This window comes from Enhydra lutris, unplaced genomic scaffold, assembly GCF_002288905.1.
Source record: "Enhydra lutris kenyoni isolate GAN:26980312 unplaced genomic scaffold, ASM228890v2 scaffoldscaffold28, whole genome shotgun sequence".
NCBI lineage: Eukaryota > Metazoa > Chordata > Mammalia > Carnivora > Mustelidae > Enhydra > Enhydra lutris.
In genome coordinates, this window is record NW_019154112.1 from 18,862,597 (window position 1) to 18,880,627 (window position 18,031).

The window sequence follows — 18,031 nt, forward strand, 5'->3', positions numbered from 1 at the left end:
TTGCTTAGGCTTCCTCACAGCATGGCAGCTGAGAGAGCCACATATGAGTATCCCAAAGAACAAAAGAGAAACTGTATTGCCTTTCACAACTTGGGCTCAGTCTGTTAGTTATAAGCAAGTTACAAGTCCAGCCAGATTCAAGAGAAAGGGTATTAGATCTCACCCTCTCTGGGGAACTGGCACGGTTCAAGCATGGAAAATTGTACTGAGGCTGTTTTGGGAAACTATAACTAGCCACATCAGTTTTTCAGTGCACATTAGCAACTAATTTTTGAAAGTTAAACTCTCTATAGGTTAAACCAAATATATCTGTAGGTAGCCACAGTCACTGTTTTCTAAATTCTGTTCTATACATAAGCAAGAAGTCAGTATCCAGAAAATGTGTCCAAGGACATGGAATTAAGGAGTCCTTCCAAATGGCTATTTGAGGGCACTCTATGGTCTGTTAAGGATGTCCTGAAAACCACAAGTGGACTGTTTGGAGACAATTAGAGAAGAAGACAGACATGCAAATAAACACGTAACATGCAATGAGCACTGTGCTAGAAGGATGTGCCAGAGGTTATGAGAGAACATAGGAGGCCATCGAGTAGAGGGTGATGAGAAAGTACCAGAAGCTTTCTGAAACAGAGCTGATGCCCAGCTGTGATTTAACTGGGTTAAAAAAAAAAACTTAGCCAGGCAAAGATAATGTACAAAGACAAAGAAATGAGAATATGATTCATTACTAAAGAACTACATGTCCTTCAGGTGAATCAAATTATAAGATAACTTAGGAGTGGTAGGGCAGTTATTATTACCTGAAATGATACGAAAGGAACAGGAAGGCCTGGATTATAGCGCTCCAGTGTAAGAAAAGAATGATTTTGGGGTAGAGTTTGAGGTTGTCATCATATCTAGAAGTTGGTAAAGCTGAATTTGTCTTTGGTGAAAATTACGATCATCCTTTTTATTTTTTTGCATCAGCCTGATTTGCTCATTTGAGCTCAGCAAGTTCTCTATTAGTTGTTATTCCATCCTTTTTCTGAATGATCTGTCTGCATTTCCATTGCTTTCTTTGGTTTTTAAATCAATTTGCACTTAAAACAAAAACAAAACCAAAACCAAACAAAACCTCCAGGTCTTACTTTTTTGTAGTTAAACACTAGTAATGAGAGAAGGGAGGTATTTTTCTTGAAACACCTGTGGTCGAGATGGAAAATATGGACTTTGTGATCTTTAAATTATAGAGTGGGAAAAAAACAAAAACAAAAACAAACATGACACTTTAACTCCTGGGGGTACCTCAGAAAAGGGAACAGAATTTATTTCAGATGCATATGGCATAGAGCCAAAATAAGATATAGATATTAGTAAGTCTCCATGACTAGATTTCTCTTAATAATAATCTCAACATCCTATTTTACTGTTTCATTAAGGTTATTATGTATTAAGGACCTTCTATTTTCTAGGTGGTAGAATGAGAATATGAACTCTATGATATATTTAAGCACAGGATCACAATTCTATAGTTATAATATTGTGGGCCAGATATTTCATATTCAGAATTGTTTATATTTTATAAGGGCAGTACAATGCATATATTATTATTGCATCTGTGCCACAAATATATATTAATGTTATTGCATTGAAATAAATGAGTAACTATAGTAGGCAGGACATAAATAGCTATACATAATTTATCACTTTGGGTAAGAATTTTGTTGCCTAATAATTTCAGACACCCAATTTAAGAAAAAAATTTGATTTCAGAGTTTTTGAATTTAGAATTCAAGTATAAATAATTGTGGATTTGTATTATATAATATTCAGTAAGACTAAATTATAGAAGATGTGTGAAAGAAGCGAAGAGAGGAATCGGAAGGACTAGTCAGGGAACACTTGACCATTTCTTGACCAAGGAAGTAAGTTTCTAATAAAAATAATAACCATAACACAGAGCAGCTGCTATATTAGGCACTTTATAACATGATCATATGAGGTAGACAGTTTTATCCTTATTACAAATAAAGAAACTAGGTTTAGAATGTTTACTTTGCCCAGGACTAGACAAGGTTTGAACTGATTCCTGTCCAATTCCAAAGACTGAGCACTTTGTACTAATACCATATTGCTTCCCAAACACTTCATTTTGTTTTTTAACACCTCAGCTTATTAGGAAATTCTTAAGCTGAAGTAATATCTTCTTCCCTGTAATCTCCATTTATATACATTGATCGGTAAGCAGCTTGTGAAGCTACACATAGTAAATCTAATTTTGATATACCTATCAGCTTTTCTTTATAAAAATAATGTCCCTCTATCAATATCCACAATGGGATAGAGTGCATTTTTTTTATTATTGTGTTATGTTAGTCAGCACAAAGTACACCATTACTCTTTGATGTAGTGTTCCACGCTTCATTGTTTACGTATAACACCCAGTGCTCCATGCGTTCTTGGCTACAATTCTTCATCCCCCGCCCGCATGTGTGATTGTTCAGTATCTCTCACAAAAGACGTAGATTGTTTTCCTGACTCCTCACTATTCCATATCTTGCTTTGACTAATACAATAATGTCACATCTTAAGCCTGTACATTAAAGGACTAGGCATTTCCCATTTGCTCTCTTCCTATTGCCATGAGAAGAGCTTCTCTTTTTAGCTATTGCGCCCTTAGTCGGAGTTCCGTAATAAACACATGGGCAGTCCAAACCTCAAGGCCAATCCCAATTCCACCCAAGCTTGGAACAGAGCCCCCAGTGAGCCTAGATTAGCAAACCTCTAGCCTAACAAAAACACGTGAATTGTCTCATTTTGTATGATAATAATATTTTGCGATTGTTTGTTAAGCAACATTATTGTACCAGTAACAAGCCAGTGTCCAGGATCAGGGCCCACATAAACATGGTTTTCCTCAACTGTTCTTGGTTCATCATGATTCCCATTTCACTATTTACTCTAGTTGTTCTCTCATAAAACCACTCCAGTTGTCCAAGCACCCATCTGAAGTGTGGCACAATGATCTTGAGGCACATTATATCAGATGAGAGTTGACTGGTGCAAAGATACAGCATTATTATATCATTTGTAATAATGCTTCTTACTTTACTTCTACATCATCCTACCATGTGATTTTCTTTTTTTTTTTTTTAAGATTTGATTTATTTATTTGAGAGAGAGGGAGAGACAGAGATAGTGAGAGAGAACATGAATAGGGAGGAACAGGGGAAGCAGACTCCCTGCTGAATGGGGAGCCCGGTGGTTCAGGGTTCCATCAAGGACCCTGGGATCATGACCTTAGCCGAAGGCAGAGGCTTAACCGACTGAAGCACCCAGGAGCCCATACCATGTGGTTTTATTAAGTGGCTATGTCACATTATTGGGTTTTATTGAATTTGTTTTCTACTGGAAACCTAGTTCTCCCTAAATGAACTTCTGTCAAGCCAGTTCTAACACCATCCTGCATCGTTGCAATTGATTTTTTTAACCTAAATGCAGACATGTACATTTATCTCTGTGACATTTCACCTTGTTCTTTAGGCCTTTTGTTGATTTGGAACTACTTTTTTGAATACTAATTCTTAAAATCAGAATAGTAGCTATACATCTTAGCATATCTTGTATTTCTTTATCAAGTACCTTTCAAAAAAAATTTTTTTTTAAAAACAGAGTACCAAGGACATAGCTCAGTAGCAACCTTTAAATTGACATTGACCACTAATTAAAATTCTGTGAGAATAGTTATAAACAGCCACAAATCTACTTGGCAGAACTGTCAGGCAGCTTAGAAACTATTCACAGAGAAATTATGTAGTATTTTAAAACTACTCATTCACTTACTCAACAAGCATTCATTGAATGCCACTATTCTGCACCTACATATTCAAAGCAAATAAGGCAGAGCCTGGATGTCTATTTATTCACAATTAGTGCAGTTTCGTGTGTGTGTGTGTGTGTGTGTTGTTGTTGTTTTGTTTTGTTTTTGGGTTTTTGTTTTGTTTTTTTTACAAAACATGATCCTGGACTTCTGTATAAGAATCACCTGCAAATGAAATAGATCTTGGGGCCCCTGCTGAGGACAGCTGATTCAGAATCTGAAGAGTGGGGGCTCAGGAATCTGTATGTTTGGTACAGTATCCATCTGATCATATGCACATTAGCTACTGAGAGCCACTGTGCTAAAGGAAGAGACAGATTTTAAAGAACATTCTGGAACAATCACAGCTGATCTACATGAAAATGTCCACAAGGTCTTACAGAGGGCAAGTGGGACCGGGTAACATCTTACCTGGTAACACTTTAATAAGAAGCCAACCACTGAGCTGGATCCTAAAAGGACAGTGGATACCTTCTTAGGTGAAGAAGTAGAGGAAGTCTGTTTAAACAGAAGGATGCCATGGTTGGAAGCATGGGACCATGAATGGAGACATGAAGTGGAAGATTCCACTTCATGGAGTCATGAATTGTATACACTCCATGTATGTTGGCGTGCGGGGTTTGGTAATTACAATGTAGATAGAAAAGGGCATACAAAGGAATTAGCATTCACAGTCAGGATTAGAGAAAAGAGAAACATGAAAATATACAATTACAATTCAGTTCATAGCATGCCACTATGGTGGTATACAGAGACACAGCCTCACCTGATTTAAGTTATATTTTGAGAGTTTTTGGAAGAATGTGGCTTTGTTTCCTCACATAAAGAAAAAAAATTATCAAAACAGAATCACTGTTATTAATTCATATATTCTTTACCCAGACTTTGTTTTATTTATTTAAATTTCCAGAGTCTGGTGCATGAAAACAATCCTTTAATAAGCAAAACCTGCTTCTGGGACATTATACAACAGAGGTGAGATTCCATTTATGTTTGAGTGGGGAAGAACATAAATCAGCATTAACACATAGCCATAGTGCAGCTTGCACCAATGAATTCAGTCTCAAAGTCAACTAGATTAGAGTATTGAAATAATTAGAAATTATGCTGATGTTTACAGCACTGAAATCTTACTGATACTCATAAATTATGATACAGCCAAAAAGATAATGTGTATACAGTTGGAATTATGTCCATTTCAAACTAGGGTTCAGTAGCTTCTGTGTACTTGTACCAAGAGCATGTAACAGTTCATTTAATAATGTCATGTATCACTGAGCCTAATTAATCAGTCAGTTGAAGGTCTTATTTATAGAAAATAATTGCTATGTCCTAATGATAATTCCATGAAATAAAACAGAAGATTAATGTTTTTGTTATAAAATTGCTCACCCTTCACTTAAGTGAAGTAAGCAAAAAAATACAAGCCGTATTGGAAACAAATAATTAAAGAGTGTCTATAAAAAGAGGCCATTTTCAGGAATGTATGTGCAGTGTTGAATCCAGATCAGCAAAAATATACTTAATGTATTTCTCTCTTATTTGGAGCATAAGGTTGTACTCCTAAAACACCTATTTTCTATACAGTAGATCATTGCAAAGCTGATCATAATTCTATACTACATGTCTTATATAGATCATCTACCTTGATCATTAACCTATAAGCAGAACAAATATGTCACTCCCCTCAAGAATAATCAGCCTGTTTTTCATCCTGTGGACATTAAATTCCATCAAATGAAACTTAAGAGGGCATGTGTGGTTATTTCCTGTTTCAGAGTATTTCAAGAAGATGGAATCTCCTTCAGCATTGCAACCCTTATGAATATGAAAAAGAGAAGTTTTATGTCTATGACTTTATTGATTGGACAATTACCCATTATTAATATTTAACAAGTGCCTGCTATGTACTAAGCAATTATCATGGGGGCTGTCACAGGTTTTCTCATTAATACTTGAGGTAAATATTATTATTTCCATATTAAAGGTGAAGAAATTGAAGTTCAGAGAGATTAAATGATTTGTCCAAGATGACACACTCTATGAAAATGGAAAATAGCAGTTTTCAATGTTAAGTTCAAATACTTCTCTTTCTATATTCTGTGTTATCATTTTTAGAAGAAATCCTTGTTTTCCTCCAAATGGATTAGGGAATGGACTGTGAACTTTTTCTGACTCATAATGAGCTACCTTTGAGTGAGAGACTTATATCTTTTACTTCTCAAAACAAATTGGCCAAGATAACTGCAGATGGTTATTATGTTATCTCTCTCTCCATCCATCCATCTATCCATCCATCCATGTTTAATGTAGTTTACTAGTTAATTTTGGAAGACACAAATTATACTATAGTATATATTTACACTATACTATATATTCTGTTTATACACAAAACAGCTGCTCTATAACACAATGCTATTGGCTGAACAGAATGAATGAATGATGAAATGAATGAATGAATGAATTTCTAAAATATTTTAAAATATTTTAAAACTATTCATCCAATCTTGATGGAATTCCAAAGATACTTTAAAAATATATATGTAAAAATATACATGTATCTAAAGCATTGATCTTTTAGAACTCTGAAAACTGTTGATATTAGAGCAGGGAAAAGGGTATTTGCATTTTAATTGGACAGGTACACATAAAAAGGAATGTATTTCATGTAATATTCTTGAGCACACACACACACACACACACACACACACACAAAATGATCAACATATTTCAAATTTTAAAATATTTTAGGGTCACCTGGGTGGCTTAGTTGGTTAAGCATCTGACTCTTGATCCCAGCTCAGGTCTTGATCTCAGGATCATCAGTTCAAGCCCTGTGTTGGGCTCCATGCTGAACATGGAGCTTAGTTTAAAATATATATTTATGGGGCACCTGAGTGGCTCAGTGGGTTGAAGCCTCTGCCTTCGGCTCAGGTCGTGATCCCAGGGTTCTGGGATCGAGCCCCGCATCGGGCTCTCTGCTCAGCAGGGAGCCTGCTTTCCCCTCTCTCTGCCTGCCTCTCTGCCTGCTTGTGATCTCTGTCTGTCAAATAAATAAAAAATCTTAAAAAAAAATTAAAAAAAATTTAAAATATATATTTATGACATATATTTTTAAGAGAATTTCACTTCTTTAATATTTGTTTTGATTATTTTTGTATTAGTAATGTATAAGTTCGTCTCATATGGCTTCTTTTTACACAAGTTTTTATTTACTAATGAATGCAATGATAGTGAATTCCCTAAAAAGCAAATGATCATATATGTGAGCACTAATTTCTAGTATCAGAAAGATTAGCTTGTATGTTTTAATTCTCCAATTTCCTTCAGAATAAAGTTCAATTTCTAAATGGAAAAATTCTTGAATGGAAAATGAAATGTATAAGATATGAACACATAATGGTGCTTAAGTAATGTAAGCTATACATTTTTCATATTTAAGTCTATTAATCCCAATGTTATTGCTATTTGTGATTTTAATCTCCAAGCATGAAATTAAGAATTTTAAACTATGCATAGAAGGATTCACTCATAATGAGCAGTTATAGTATACATTTTCTTTCCTATGTTTTTTCCTTATGACTTGATATATCATAATTGTGTTTTATATTTACCTATTCTAATAATAATTCAGAGTATTTCATTTCTAAACCCTTGAAATTAATTGGTAGCAGCCCAGTTAATATTATGAGTCTTCATTTCTAACTACTGTAGTATTAAATGACAGTGGATTCAGAGACCACCAGTCATTTGTGCAATTTTTTTTTTTAAATTTTGTTTATTTATTTGACAGACAGAGATCACAAGTAGGCAGAGAGGCAGGCAGAGAGAGAGAGGAGGAAGCAGGCTCCCCGCTGAGCAGGGAGCCCAACGCGGGGCTCGATCCCAGGACCCCGGGATCATGACCCGAGCAGAAGGCAGAGGCTTTAACCCACTGAAGCCACCCAGGCACCCCCACTTGTGCAATTTAGTAATAAAATTCAAGCACATTTGGTTGCTTTTCAAAATGTACCAGTATGCTGCGATCATAATCTACATGCTAGGTTTACAGCTTTGTAAGTAGCACTTTCATGGAACTTTATGAAATTTAACAGAAGGCTTTGATCACCATGTAAGTGGATATAAAAATAAGGAACTACCAATTTGCAATTTGAGGATGGGAGCTGGGCTGAAAACTTACCTTTACTTGACAAATATTTCTGGAACTACAGCATAAATGCACACCATAACCTGTTTCAGCGTAAATGCTTAGGAGAACAAATTTAAAGAGAGTTTACTTGCATGCTAAAAATAGTTGGGGGAGCATGCTCAGGTCATGATCTCAGGGTCATGAGATCCAGCCCCATGTCCGGCTCTACGCTGGGTATGGAGACTGCTTAAGATTCTCTCTATCCCTCTGCCCTTTGCACCCCTGCTCACACGCTTATCCTAAAAAATTGGTAGTTATAAATAATAATTCCTATTAATACATTAATCAAGTCCTTTATCCCTTCTTCTAAAATATTATTTTGTAGTTTTAACTTTTCTTCAATTGAGAAAATAATGAATGAAGCTTTAGTTAAAATTCATCCTCATCTAGTTGTCCAGATTCATAGACACAAACCTTCAGTCTATTCAAGAGTCAAAGAGAGGTTGAGATGAAAGACCACACAGCATAAACTAAGAGCAGCCAGAACTTACGAATGCGGGTGCTTTCATCTTCGGAAGACCACAACAAGCTGTGGTGTATTCTTAAAGTGTTTAATTATCTCTGGTGATTTTTTTTTAAAGATTCTATTTATTTATTTGACAGAGATTACAAGTAGAGAGGTAGGTGCGGGGGGTGGGGGGTTGTCGGGAAACAGACTCCCTGCTGAGCAGAGCACCCGGAGGTGGGGCTCAATCTCGGGACCCTGGAATCATGACCTGAGCTGAAGGCAGAGGCTTTAACCCACCCAGGCGCCACCCAGGCACCCCTCTCTGGTGATTTTTATGTCCTACCAAAAGATCAGGCAAAAATTAAGCAAAGTGTGGATCTTTTATTAAGTGCATCCTCTATTTTTCCCTGACTTATACCAGTCTGGTTTGGTTACGTGAACAACTCTTATACAGCAGTGTTGTCATTTATATTACAGCCAGTATCTCTCTCTGTAACAACTGAAGGTCCAAAGTATTTCCTTGACAAGCTTGGTTAGTCTCAGTGAGTCCTAGCTAGGCTGCTCCACCATCCGTGCGGCTTCTCCTGCCACAGGGCCATGAACACCAACTGCTACATTGTGAAGCCCTAGAGAAACTAAGGGTTGTTACGTCACAGGTGCTGGGAAAACAGCTTGATTATGGTGACAATATTATTTGGTTTCCTGGACTCCACTTTTCATCCTAACTTTTTCTATTGTGTTCACTGCCGTTTCATTAGTTGTCTGAGGGAATTGTTATCGGTCTGTTTGGGATAAAATACTCTTCTATCCATCAAAAAAGAACTGGAATTTTCCATCTCTGATTTTTTTCTAGTTTTACAAATGACCATTAATAAATCAATCAGATATTTATTTCCCTGCCTCCTTTTACTCCGCTTGTGTATATGTTATTTTTCCCAAATATTTATTAATGCCTATGGTCTTGATATCAAAAAGCCAAAATTTGTGGAGAATTTTACGAACAACTAGATATTGTTTAATGAGTCATTGCAGCTAACATGATTTTATATATGTGCCAGTTCTTAGGAAAATCTCATCTGCTATAACCACCAGAGTAATTAAGTTCCAAATCACCAATAATTGTCATTTTAATTAACACTTCCACAATTGTCACAATGTATTTAGATACCTTGATAGCTATATATTTTCTAAATATAAGAATAACAGTGAACCAAAAATTAAATAACCAGGTTGTGTTTATACTGAATTCATTTGTCTGCTTTTACTCACAGTATTAAACAACAGAAAAATGAAACTAATGTAATGAAACAGTAGCTTTCTGAAATAATGGCATGAAAAGCTTAGAGCCAACACTACAGTCTACTTTCTCTAGCCAAATCATTTATGTTTTTAAAGTTGAAAAATAATGTAACAATATATAAAAATCACAGATGAACTGGTCAGTTACACTACTTTTAAACTTTTAATCTGAACTTCATTCATATCAGAAAACAAAAGTGTTTCATTTTTCACTGCTCCCATTGCTGTGAATATAAATAGACATCCCTTCTGAAGCATATACAAAGTTTCATAAAGATATTTATAGCAAAATGTTCTAAATTATTCATGTTCAAACACAATCATGTCTTCTTGAATTCTTTTGCTCAATCACTTATTCATTCAACAAATATTTACTGAATGTCTGTTCATTTTTAAGGGTTGCTTTAATTGCCAACTATATTATTGGTTATAGCTTCATTAGTAAGGAGATCCACAATTCAGTGGCCCAAATAAGAGAAAAGTTTATCTCCCTCACACATAATAAACATGGGTAAGTAGGTGGGTTCTGCGCCATGATACCATTTAGGGATCCAGGCTAGTGGAATGCTATCTTAGTTTAGACTGCTGTCACAGAATATCATACATGGTGTGGCTTATAAAACAAAGACTTATTTCCTGCAATCCTGGAGGCTGGAAGTCCTAGGTCAGAGTACCAGCATGGTTGGATTCTGCTGAGAAGTCTCTTATGGATTGCAGACCTCCATCCTCTTGTATCTCTACATGGTAGTAAGAGAACAAGAGAGCTCTCAGGGGTCCCCTTTTTAAGGGCACAAATCTTATTCATAAGGGCTCCACACTCATGATCTAATTACTTCCTAAAGTCCCCACCTCCTAATACAGTAACATGGGGGTTAAGATTTCAATGTATAAATTTGGGGAGACAAAAAGATTTAGTTCACCACACCATCACTGGCTCCAATCATTCACACTTCCAGTCAGTTACATAAAGGTTGAAAAGAAGTAGAGGACAAAGGATTTTACTTTTATGTAAATCATTAAAAAATTTTTACATATCATTCTGTACCTGCCCACCTTCAAATATAAGGGAGACTTATAAGGGAAACTAGGAAATGTAGTCCTGAAGTGGTCAGTCTCTCTTATGGAAGAAAAGACAAATGGATTTTGGAGGGGAACAACTAGAAAGAAGTCTTCTATGTCCAGCCCTCTAGTCATACAAATACGAGTGAATACCCTTCTTCTCATTAAAACAAAGATGCCTACTTTCTACCCAATAGAGGAAATCCAAGTTCAATTCCAATTACTGCAACCACTGAAAATCCAGGATCTCTGGGAAATATACAGACTTATATATTAGGTCCTGATTCTTTCAAGTCTGGCAACCTGTAAATGACAAAGAGATTAATGTTCCTGCTCTCAACTTTCTTCCCCATAATACCCAATATAAAGTGGCGGTAAAGGAACAGAATCATCACAATAGAAACTTCTGTTGGGAAACACTGAAGGGTCCATAGACAATAAAAATGATAAAATCTTGACAAGCTAAGACACCTAAACAACAACATTGAAATAATATTTTGGTTAGTGCATCTGGCAACCTTGGTTTTCTTTTATGGAGGTTATACCAGATTTCCTAGAAGGTTCTTCTTTATCCTAATTGATAAAAGGTCTTATCCATAGCCACACCTGAATTGAGCCAAATATAGCATGCCCTTTTTAGGGAGTTCAAATTTTATGGCATGCTTCCTGATTGTACATGTTCAGGGACCTGAGGATTGTTTTAGGGATCATATATGAGAGCAAAATCTAATGGGACGAGATGAGGGCATTTTTGAGCAGCACTCATCATCTCCTCCTGTTGGAATACAGGAACAGCTGACTTCTCTAATCCTGTTAAGCCCCAAATTTCTGAACATTCTCTCATTTTAAATTACAGAACTGACACATAAATCAGGCAGAGATAATTTCTCTTAGCGAAAGTTCTATTCACTTTTGTTTCTCCTGAAAAAATGGCCCATTCTTCTTTAAGTTCATGACTTTTGTAAACCTTTCTAAAGGCAGCAGGATTCTGAACAACTGAGCTTTGTTCAGCTTTTTTCCTGTAGTGTCAAAATATACGCAGACCTATAGTCTACTGCTCCAAGTTTTCACAGGCAATGGCGTAACAAAGCTTATTTGCTTTCTACCTGGCTGTATTTTCTTCCTTGCACTCTCCACCCTACCTCTAAGATTATGCCCAATATTGGGGGATTTTAATGGCATTTCTACACTTCTATGTACTCCTTTTTTTGTTAGACTCAACTGCTGTAACAGAAAGATTCAAAGTTCAATGGCTCAAACAAGATAAAAAAAAAAAATTTCTCCTAACAATCCCTGAGATTGGCAGTGATTTACAGTAAATCTACTCCAACAGGAACATTTAGAGACAAAGGCTCCTCCCATGTCGCAGTCCACCACTTCCTAAGGCAGTCTTTCTTAGCGTGGTAGCTGCTAGATCATCACTTGGACTGCATGCTACCAACTGAGCAGGTGAGAGTGCACAAGTCCAAGATGAAGAGGTTGTCATAAAACTGGAAGTAACCCTCACATCTGTGCACCTCCCATGTTTCCTGGCTTAGTCACAGGGCACATCTAGTTGTAAGCATAGCTGAGGAATGTATTCATTCACCGTTCAGCTTTTTGTCCACGCAACGTGTTTTCCTATAGAAGAAACGAGAAGTCATATTTGGATGAGCAAAGGTATGGACTCTGGCAGAGTCCACTATGATTATTATCTATTATTTTGCATCATCCATTATTTTATAAATGTCTTATATGTCCTACTTTCTCCTTTTCAGAGTAGCTGAAAGTTAAAACTCCTTCTTGGTGTGTATGTACCATTGATGACCCATAATAATTGGAGTTACTTTCTCATGGTCTCTATTTTCTTCTTCCTGTCGCTTATCTTCATCAATTAAAATTAAAATTGAAATACAGTGAGACACATAGTTATGCCACTAGATAGTGGAGCTAGTGGTCTTCATACAGCATGTTGGGAAACATAAGCAGGCTTTTTCAGGGAAAAATTATTGATTGGGACGAAGGGAGAGAGAAGCTGCTGTCAATGTCTTCATTTTCTCTTTATCCCTCTAAATGGGAATGCTGCTTATTAAATCACATTCTCATGACTGCCATTTCTTGATCACCTGGGAATCAATGTAACAACTCTCAGGAATTTACTACATATTAATGAGGGTTCTCAAATAGGTTATATCACTTCTATTAAGTGAAGGATGCGTAAGAAGGGATAAACATCCAGCCGACAGTCAATGGCCTTAGACTTATATAGTCCCAGAGATGGGAAGAAAAACATATTGCCATGCTTTTTTCCTAGACAGTTTGTGTATAAACATTCTGGACAATGAAGTTTAGGTTCAGTAGCCTTCTTCTTTTATTTTTTCTATTTTACACTAAAAATTGAATTAATGCATTATCAGTTGCCTCCCAGAAAGATAAAGAGGGCCAAACTTCTCTCTATTTCTCTTTTTCACCTCTAATACATAGACCTGTATTATCTTTTTTGCTTCTTTTTCCTTACTGTCAGTGAAATCTGAAGTGTTTAATATAATGACACCTATGGGATTTCCCTGAGGGATAATGACAACCACAGAATTTTAGGCTTTTGTGTCTTTCAACCTAACCCTTTGGTATCTGTGGCCCACCCTCAGTTCTTATACAATTTAGTATTTGATATTAAGCCATTTTTCTCACCACACTTTATATAATTAAGAGAAATTAATAATCTAGACATAACTTACAAATTTATTATGTATATAATATATAAATCAGAAACTAAGATTCAAGCTGAGGACGTAAAATGAAGGAGCTTATTTGCAGGAAAAATACAGGGTCTCATAAATTATCAATGTGAGCATATTAATATAAGTAGCTACTGTTTATTCTGAGGACATCTCAGAAGCAAGTGGAATGGTCCCAGGAGCAGGAAGTGGTCAACGGTGTTAAATGGTGCTAATGTAAACCGAGGACCACCTCTCCACCACTAGATTTGAAATGTCAAGGTACTGACAAGAGCTACGTCATTGGAGACAACAGCTTGATTGGACTGTCTTCAAAAACATATGTATAAAAGGAGAGGCAGTGAAAAGAATGAACATTTGCCTCTTTTCAAGAAATTTTACCAGAAAGGGTCAGAGAAAGGGGTAGTCATATCCCTGTGTGGGGAAGTGAGGGTGAGAGAGGACTTTTCGGGGATGAAATGCATGAATGCTAATGAGAATGGTGCCTTTAGGGGAAAACGGTGCAGGACAGAGTGATGAGATCCGTAGTGAGGGAAGACTTGAAGTAACTTGAGTAAGAAATGGAGGAAGGACACCTTCTTGTCAGTTATTGAAACGGGGAAGCATCTAGTAAAATATTAAAAATAAATCACTTATCTATTTGAGAAGGGCATGGACAGGCTGTGGAAGGGCTAGAGGGGCGTATAAATATAATTTCAGTGTTAGGAAGTGAAGATGAAGGGGATGCATATTTCTTAGGGTAACAGGGTTAAGAGCCATACACAATTGGGCAAATTGTCATCTTCTATAGCACTTTTTCTTGGAAATAGATCTTTATAACTTCCCTCTTGACAAATTTTGAAGTATTATACTTGTGTTTTAAGCAAAATTTGATTTATAAAATTGGAGGTTAGAGATAAAGAAGTTCTGAGGTGCCATGAGAAAATCATAGCACTCTTTGTCAATAACCTGTATTTTTCTTCCTGAATTTTTTTTTTTTTTTTTTAGGATTGTGTTTGATGCCTAGAAGGTTCTCAGGATATTACTTTAGCACACATTTTGCTTTCAAATTCCATATGAGTTTCTGGGTTGATTCCTCCTGATTACAGTAGCATTGATTGCTGTCTAAATCTGTTGCAGTGTCCCTGAATACTATGACTACGGTCATGGAGTAAGTGAGGATGCCTATGACAGCTACGGTAAGACCTTTTCTTTACTAAATCTGTGAAATCAGAACATCCATCAGTCACTGACAACTCAGAAATTACTTCTTTCTACCCCCGGTTTTTACAGAAGTCCAGGCTAAACTGATTTATGTAATTCCAGGGTGAGGTCTGACATACAAGAGCCAGTACCAGAAACCTGGACAGATCAATTTTGATCAAAATTTCAAAAGCAATTAATCAAAATCATAGATCATTTTCAACAACAACAGTGAGCATTTTGAACAGTGTCTTATATGTTCCACTATGTCCATTGTCTGACTCATTGATTTGACAACAATGCTGTGTCTTTCCTGCTGTCACAAAGATCATGGAGGAGTAATACACAGTCAAAATATTTCAAAACATTTAAGGGCCGAAACTGTGGCTTTCAAGTTATTTTCTTGTAGCTCTTAGAAGTGCCATATAACGCTTGGCATAAGAATTAATAGTCAAAAACCATAAGAGACTCTTAATGTCACAAAACAAACTGAGGGTGGCCGGGGGGAGAGGGGTAGGGAGAGGGTGGTGGGGTTATGGACATTGGGGAGGGTATGTGCTATGGTGAGTGCTGTGAAGTGTGTAAACCTGGCAATTCACAGACCTGTATCCCTGGGGCTAATAATACATTATATGTTTATAAAAATAAAAAAAAATTTTTTAAAAAGAATAGTCAAATAGCATGTCAGTCTATAAAATTAATTTCAAAAACACACTCTTTAATTAAAATACTACTTAATATTAATTTTAATTCAATTCAATAAGATGTATTGAGTATCCATGACATATCCATATAGCATATCACTTTTGAAAGGTAGTCTCTCGTTCCTTAAAATACATATGCAATGTCACTGCTTGTCCACTTTGAAAAAGGACACTGATTTAAATGTTTTGGGGCCCCAGTTTTTATTGAAGTAATACCAAAGCCACTCTGTTCCTCTTTATGGGGAGCAGTAGAAGACATCACGAATGCTACCTCGGGAGGAAAGGAGGAAGTGCACCCTCCTTGAAACTAGTTACCTAACCGACTCGCTTCTCTGCTTCTCCGGGTGGAGTATCACAAGGCCAACCTCAGAAACAGGAGTAGACAAATAACCCGTTCCCACGGTGACTGCCATCCGTAAGCTGCTTACTTACATCTATCTTCTCATTTATCTTTTATGATAAATTGAACTATTAAGTGTTTTAACTCCATTTTCTAATGAGGAAACTAAACAACAGCAGTTAAGTCAATATGAGGGTACAGCTGTGGGACGCAGCTTCTGTTTTTAGAGTCTCATCGGTGTTTAGAATGCGATTAGTTGCTGCTACCACACATGAAGCACCTACCTATTAGGGCTCCATACTAAGCAATTTATAATGAGGATTAGTGATGATGGACATAATCCTCATTAAGCACTCTGTGTATATCTACATAATCGAATCCCCACCAGAATCATACAGGGTACGCGCTCGTATTGTCATCGAAGCTTCACAAATAAGGAGCTGAGGCTCAGAGCTGAAGTAACCTGCCTGAGTTAAACAATTCACAAATGACAGCAAGAATGTGAATTCAAGCGTGTCTGGTTTCATTGTTGGGAGTGGGGGTAGAGTTCAGTGGGCCTAGCAAGAAAGAACAGGATCTGGTACTTTAAACCTAAGTTTATTTTAAAGGAAGGATGTTGAGCTTTGTGAGATTTCTCTAAATCCTGCCAGCTACTCTCCCACTAATCTAAGGGGATGAAGGTCTTCGAGAGTATTTTACAGGAAAAAATAAAGAATTAACCCAAAATGAGCACTAGGCTCACTCTCTCTCAGATTCCAGCTTCTCCAGCACCAATCGAATGAACATAATTTCCCTGCTGTGAGAGACGGGGATATTCTCCAAAATAACAGAAACATATTTTCAGAAGTTATTTCACAGAAAAAATAAATGATGGACAAGTTGGCACAGGTCTGCCTTAGTTGATGCAGCATTCTCCTAGTTCAGTGGCACAATCAGTAAGTCTGCATTGTTGCAAGGATATTCTTAATCAAAAAGGAATCAAGGGGTGCCTGGGTGGCTCAGTAGGTTAAGCATCTGACTTCCGCTCAGGTCATGATCTCAGGGTCGTGGGATGGAGCCCTGACTTGGGTTCCCGGCTCAGCGGGAAGCCTGCTTCTCCCTCTGCCCCTCCCCCTGTTCTTTCTCTCTCTCTCTCAAATAAATAAATGCAATTAAAAAAAAAAAAAAGAAATAGGAATGAAGCCACATGCCTTGTATGATTACTTAGGATGATAGGTAAATAAGACACACCATGGGCCTTTCTTTAATTCATTCAACTGTGTGCATATAGGTATTTACAGGCTATTGGAATATGATGGCATACATAATAGACATGTTCCTTCCCCGGTTCCTACTGTCTGTTGTTGAGAAACCTATGGCTACATATTAAAAAAAAACCTGTGCCAGATTATAAGCCATGTGATATAAGAGAAGGTCAGAGAACATTCCTCATGTAACAAATATTTATTTAATGGCTAATATGTGCAAGCCATTGTACTCAATCCTGGAGATACTGTGGTGAACAACCTCTTGAAACTCCCATTACTATTTATAAATCACTTTTTAAAAACTGGGATTTTCATTTGCAAAATATGGTCATTGCTTTTTACACTTGCCACAATTTGAGGAAAAATCACTGCCATGAGCTTTACTTTATGGAATTACATGTACTAAAATCAATGGATGATATCTGACAGTGTAGCTCATAATAAGAGATGAGTTTTCTGTTTCTAAGTATTTTTTTTAATGTAATTGCCATGTAAGGTAATAGGGAAAAGTGTGTGAATATAAACTATTATCTTTTCGGATCTTTTAACGGACATCCAGGGACCATGGTCAGGAGGGTGGTTTCCACCTCTCTGATCTATGGGTCTTACATGATTCTATCTTGTTTCTTTGATTCTTCTCCTGCAGCAAAGTCTAGAGACAAACAACAACCCCTTTTATTTTAAAAGCTACACCTGCCCATAAGCACAAGATTTCCTTCTGGGTCAAATTACAATTTATCAATAAGTACTTCTCAACATCCAGAAAAAGTTGACAAATTATTTTTAATAAGTAATGAGGAAAATGTCTGGTCAGAGTAAAAAAGATATTAAGTAGGAATTTTTAAATAACAACTTTTTTTATTTTACCTATTTTACTAACTAAAATGTCAGCCAAATTGGCCATATTCTTATTGTGGAAAGATTAGATACATGTATGTGGCTAAAAATAGACTGGTCTTTAGGGCCATGATCTTTTCTTTGGCCATT

The 18,031-nt window shown here is 36.5% G+C and overlaps 1 protein-coding gene across 1 annotated transcript in view; it reads left to right on the plus strand.

Moving 5' to 3' along the window:
- LOC111152333 (KH RNA binding domain containing, signal transduction associated 2) overlaps positions 1-18,031 on the plus strand; it is a 574,955-nt gene that overhangs the window by 540,979 nt on the left and 15,945 nt on the right. The window contains exon 8 of the mRNA XM_022510830.1: positions 14,691-14,749. Within this exon, the coding sequence (XP_022366538.1) occupies positions 14,691-14,749 (59 nt within the window). The remainder of the gene's footprint in view (positions 1-14,690; positions 14,750-18,031) is intronic.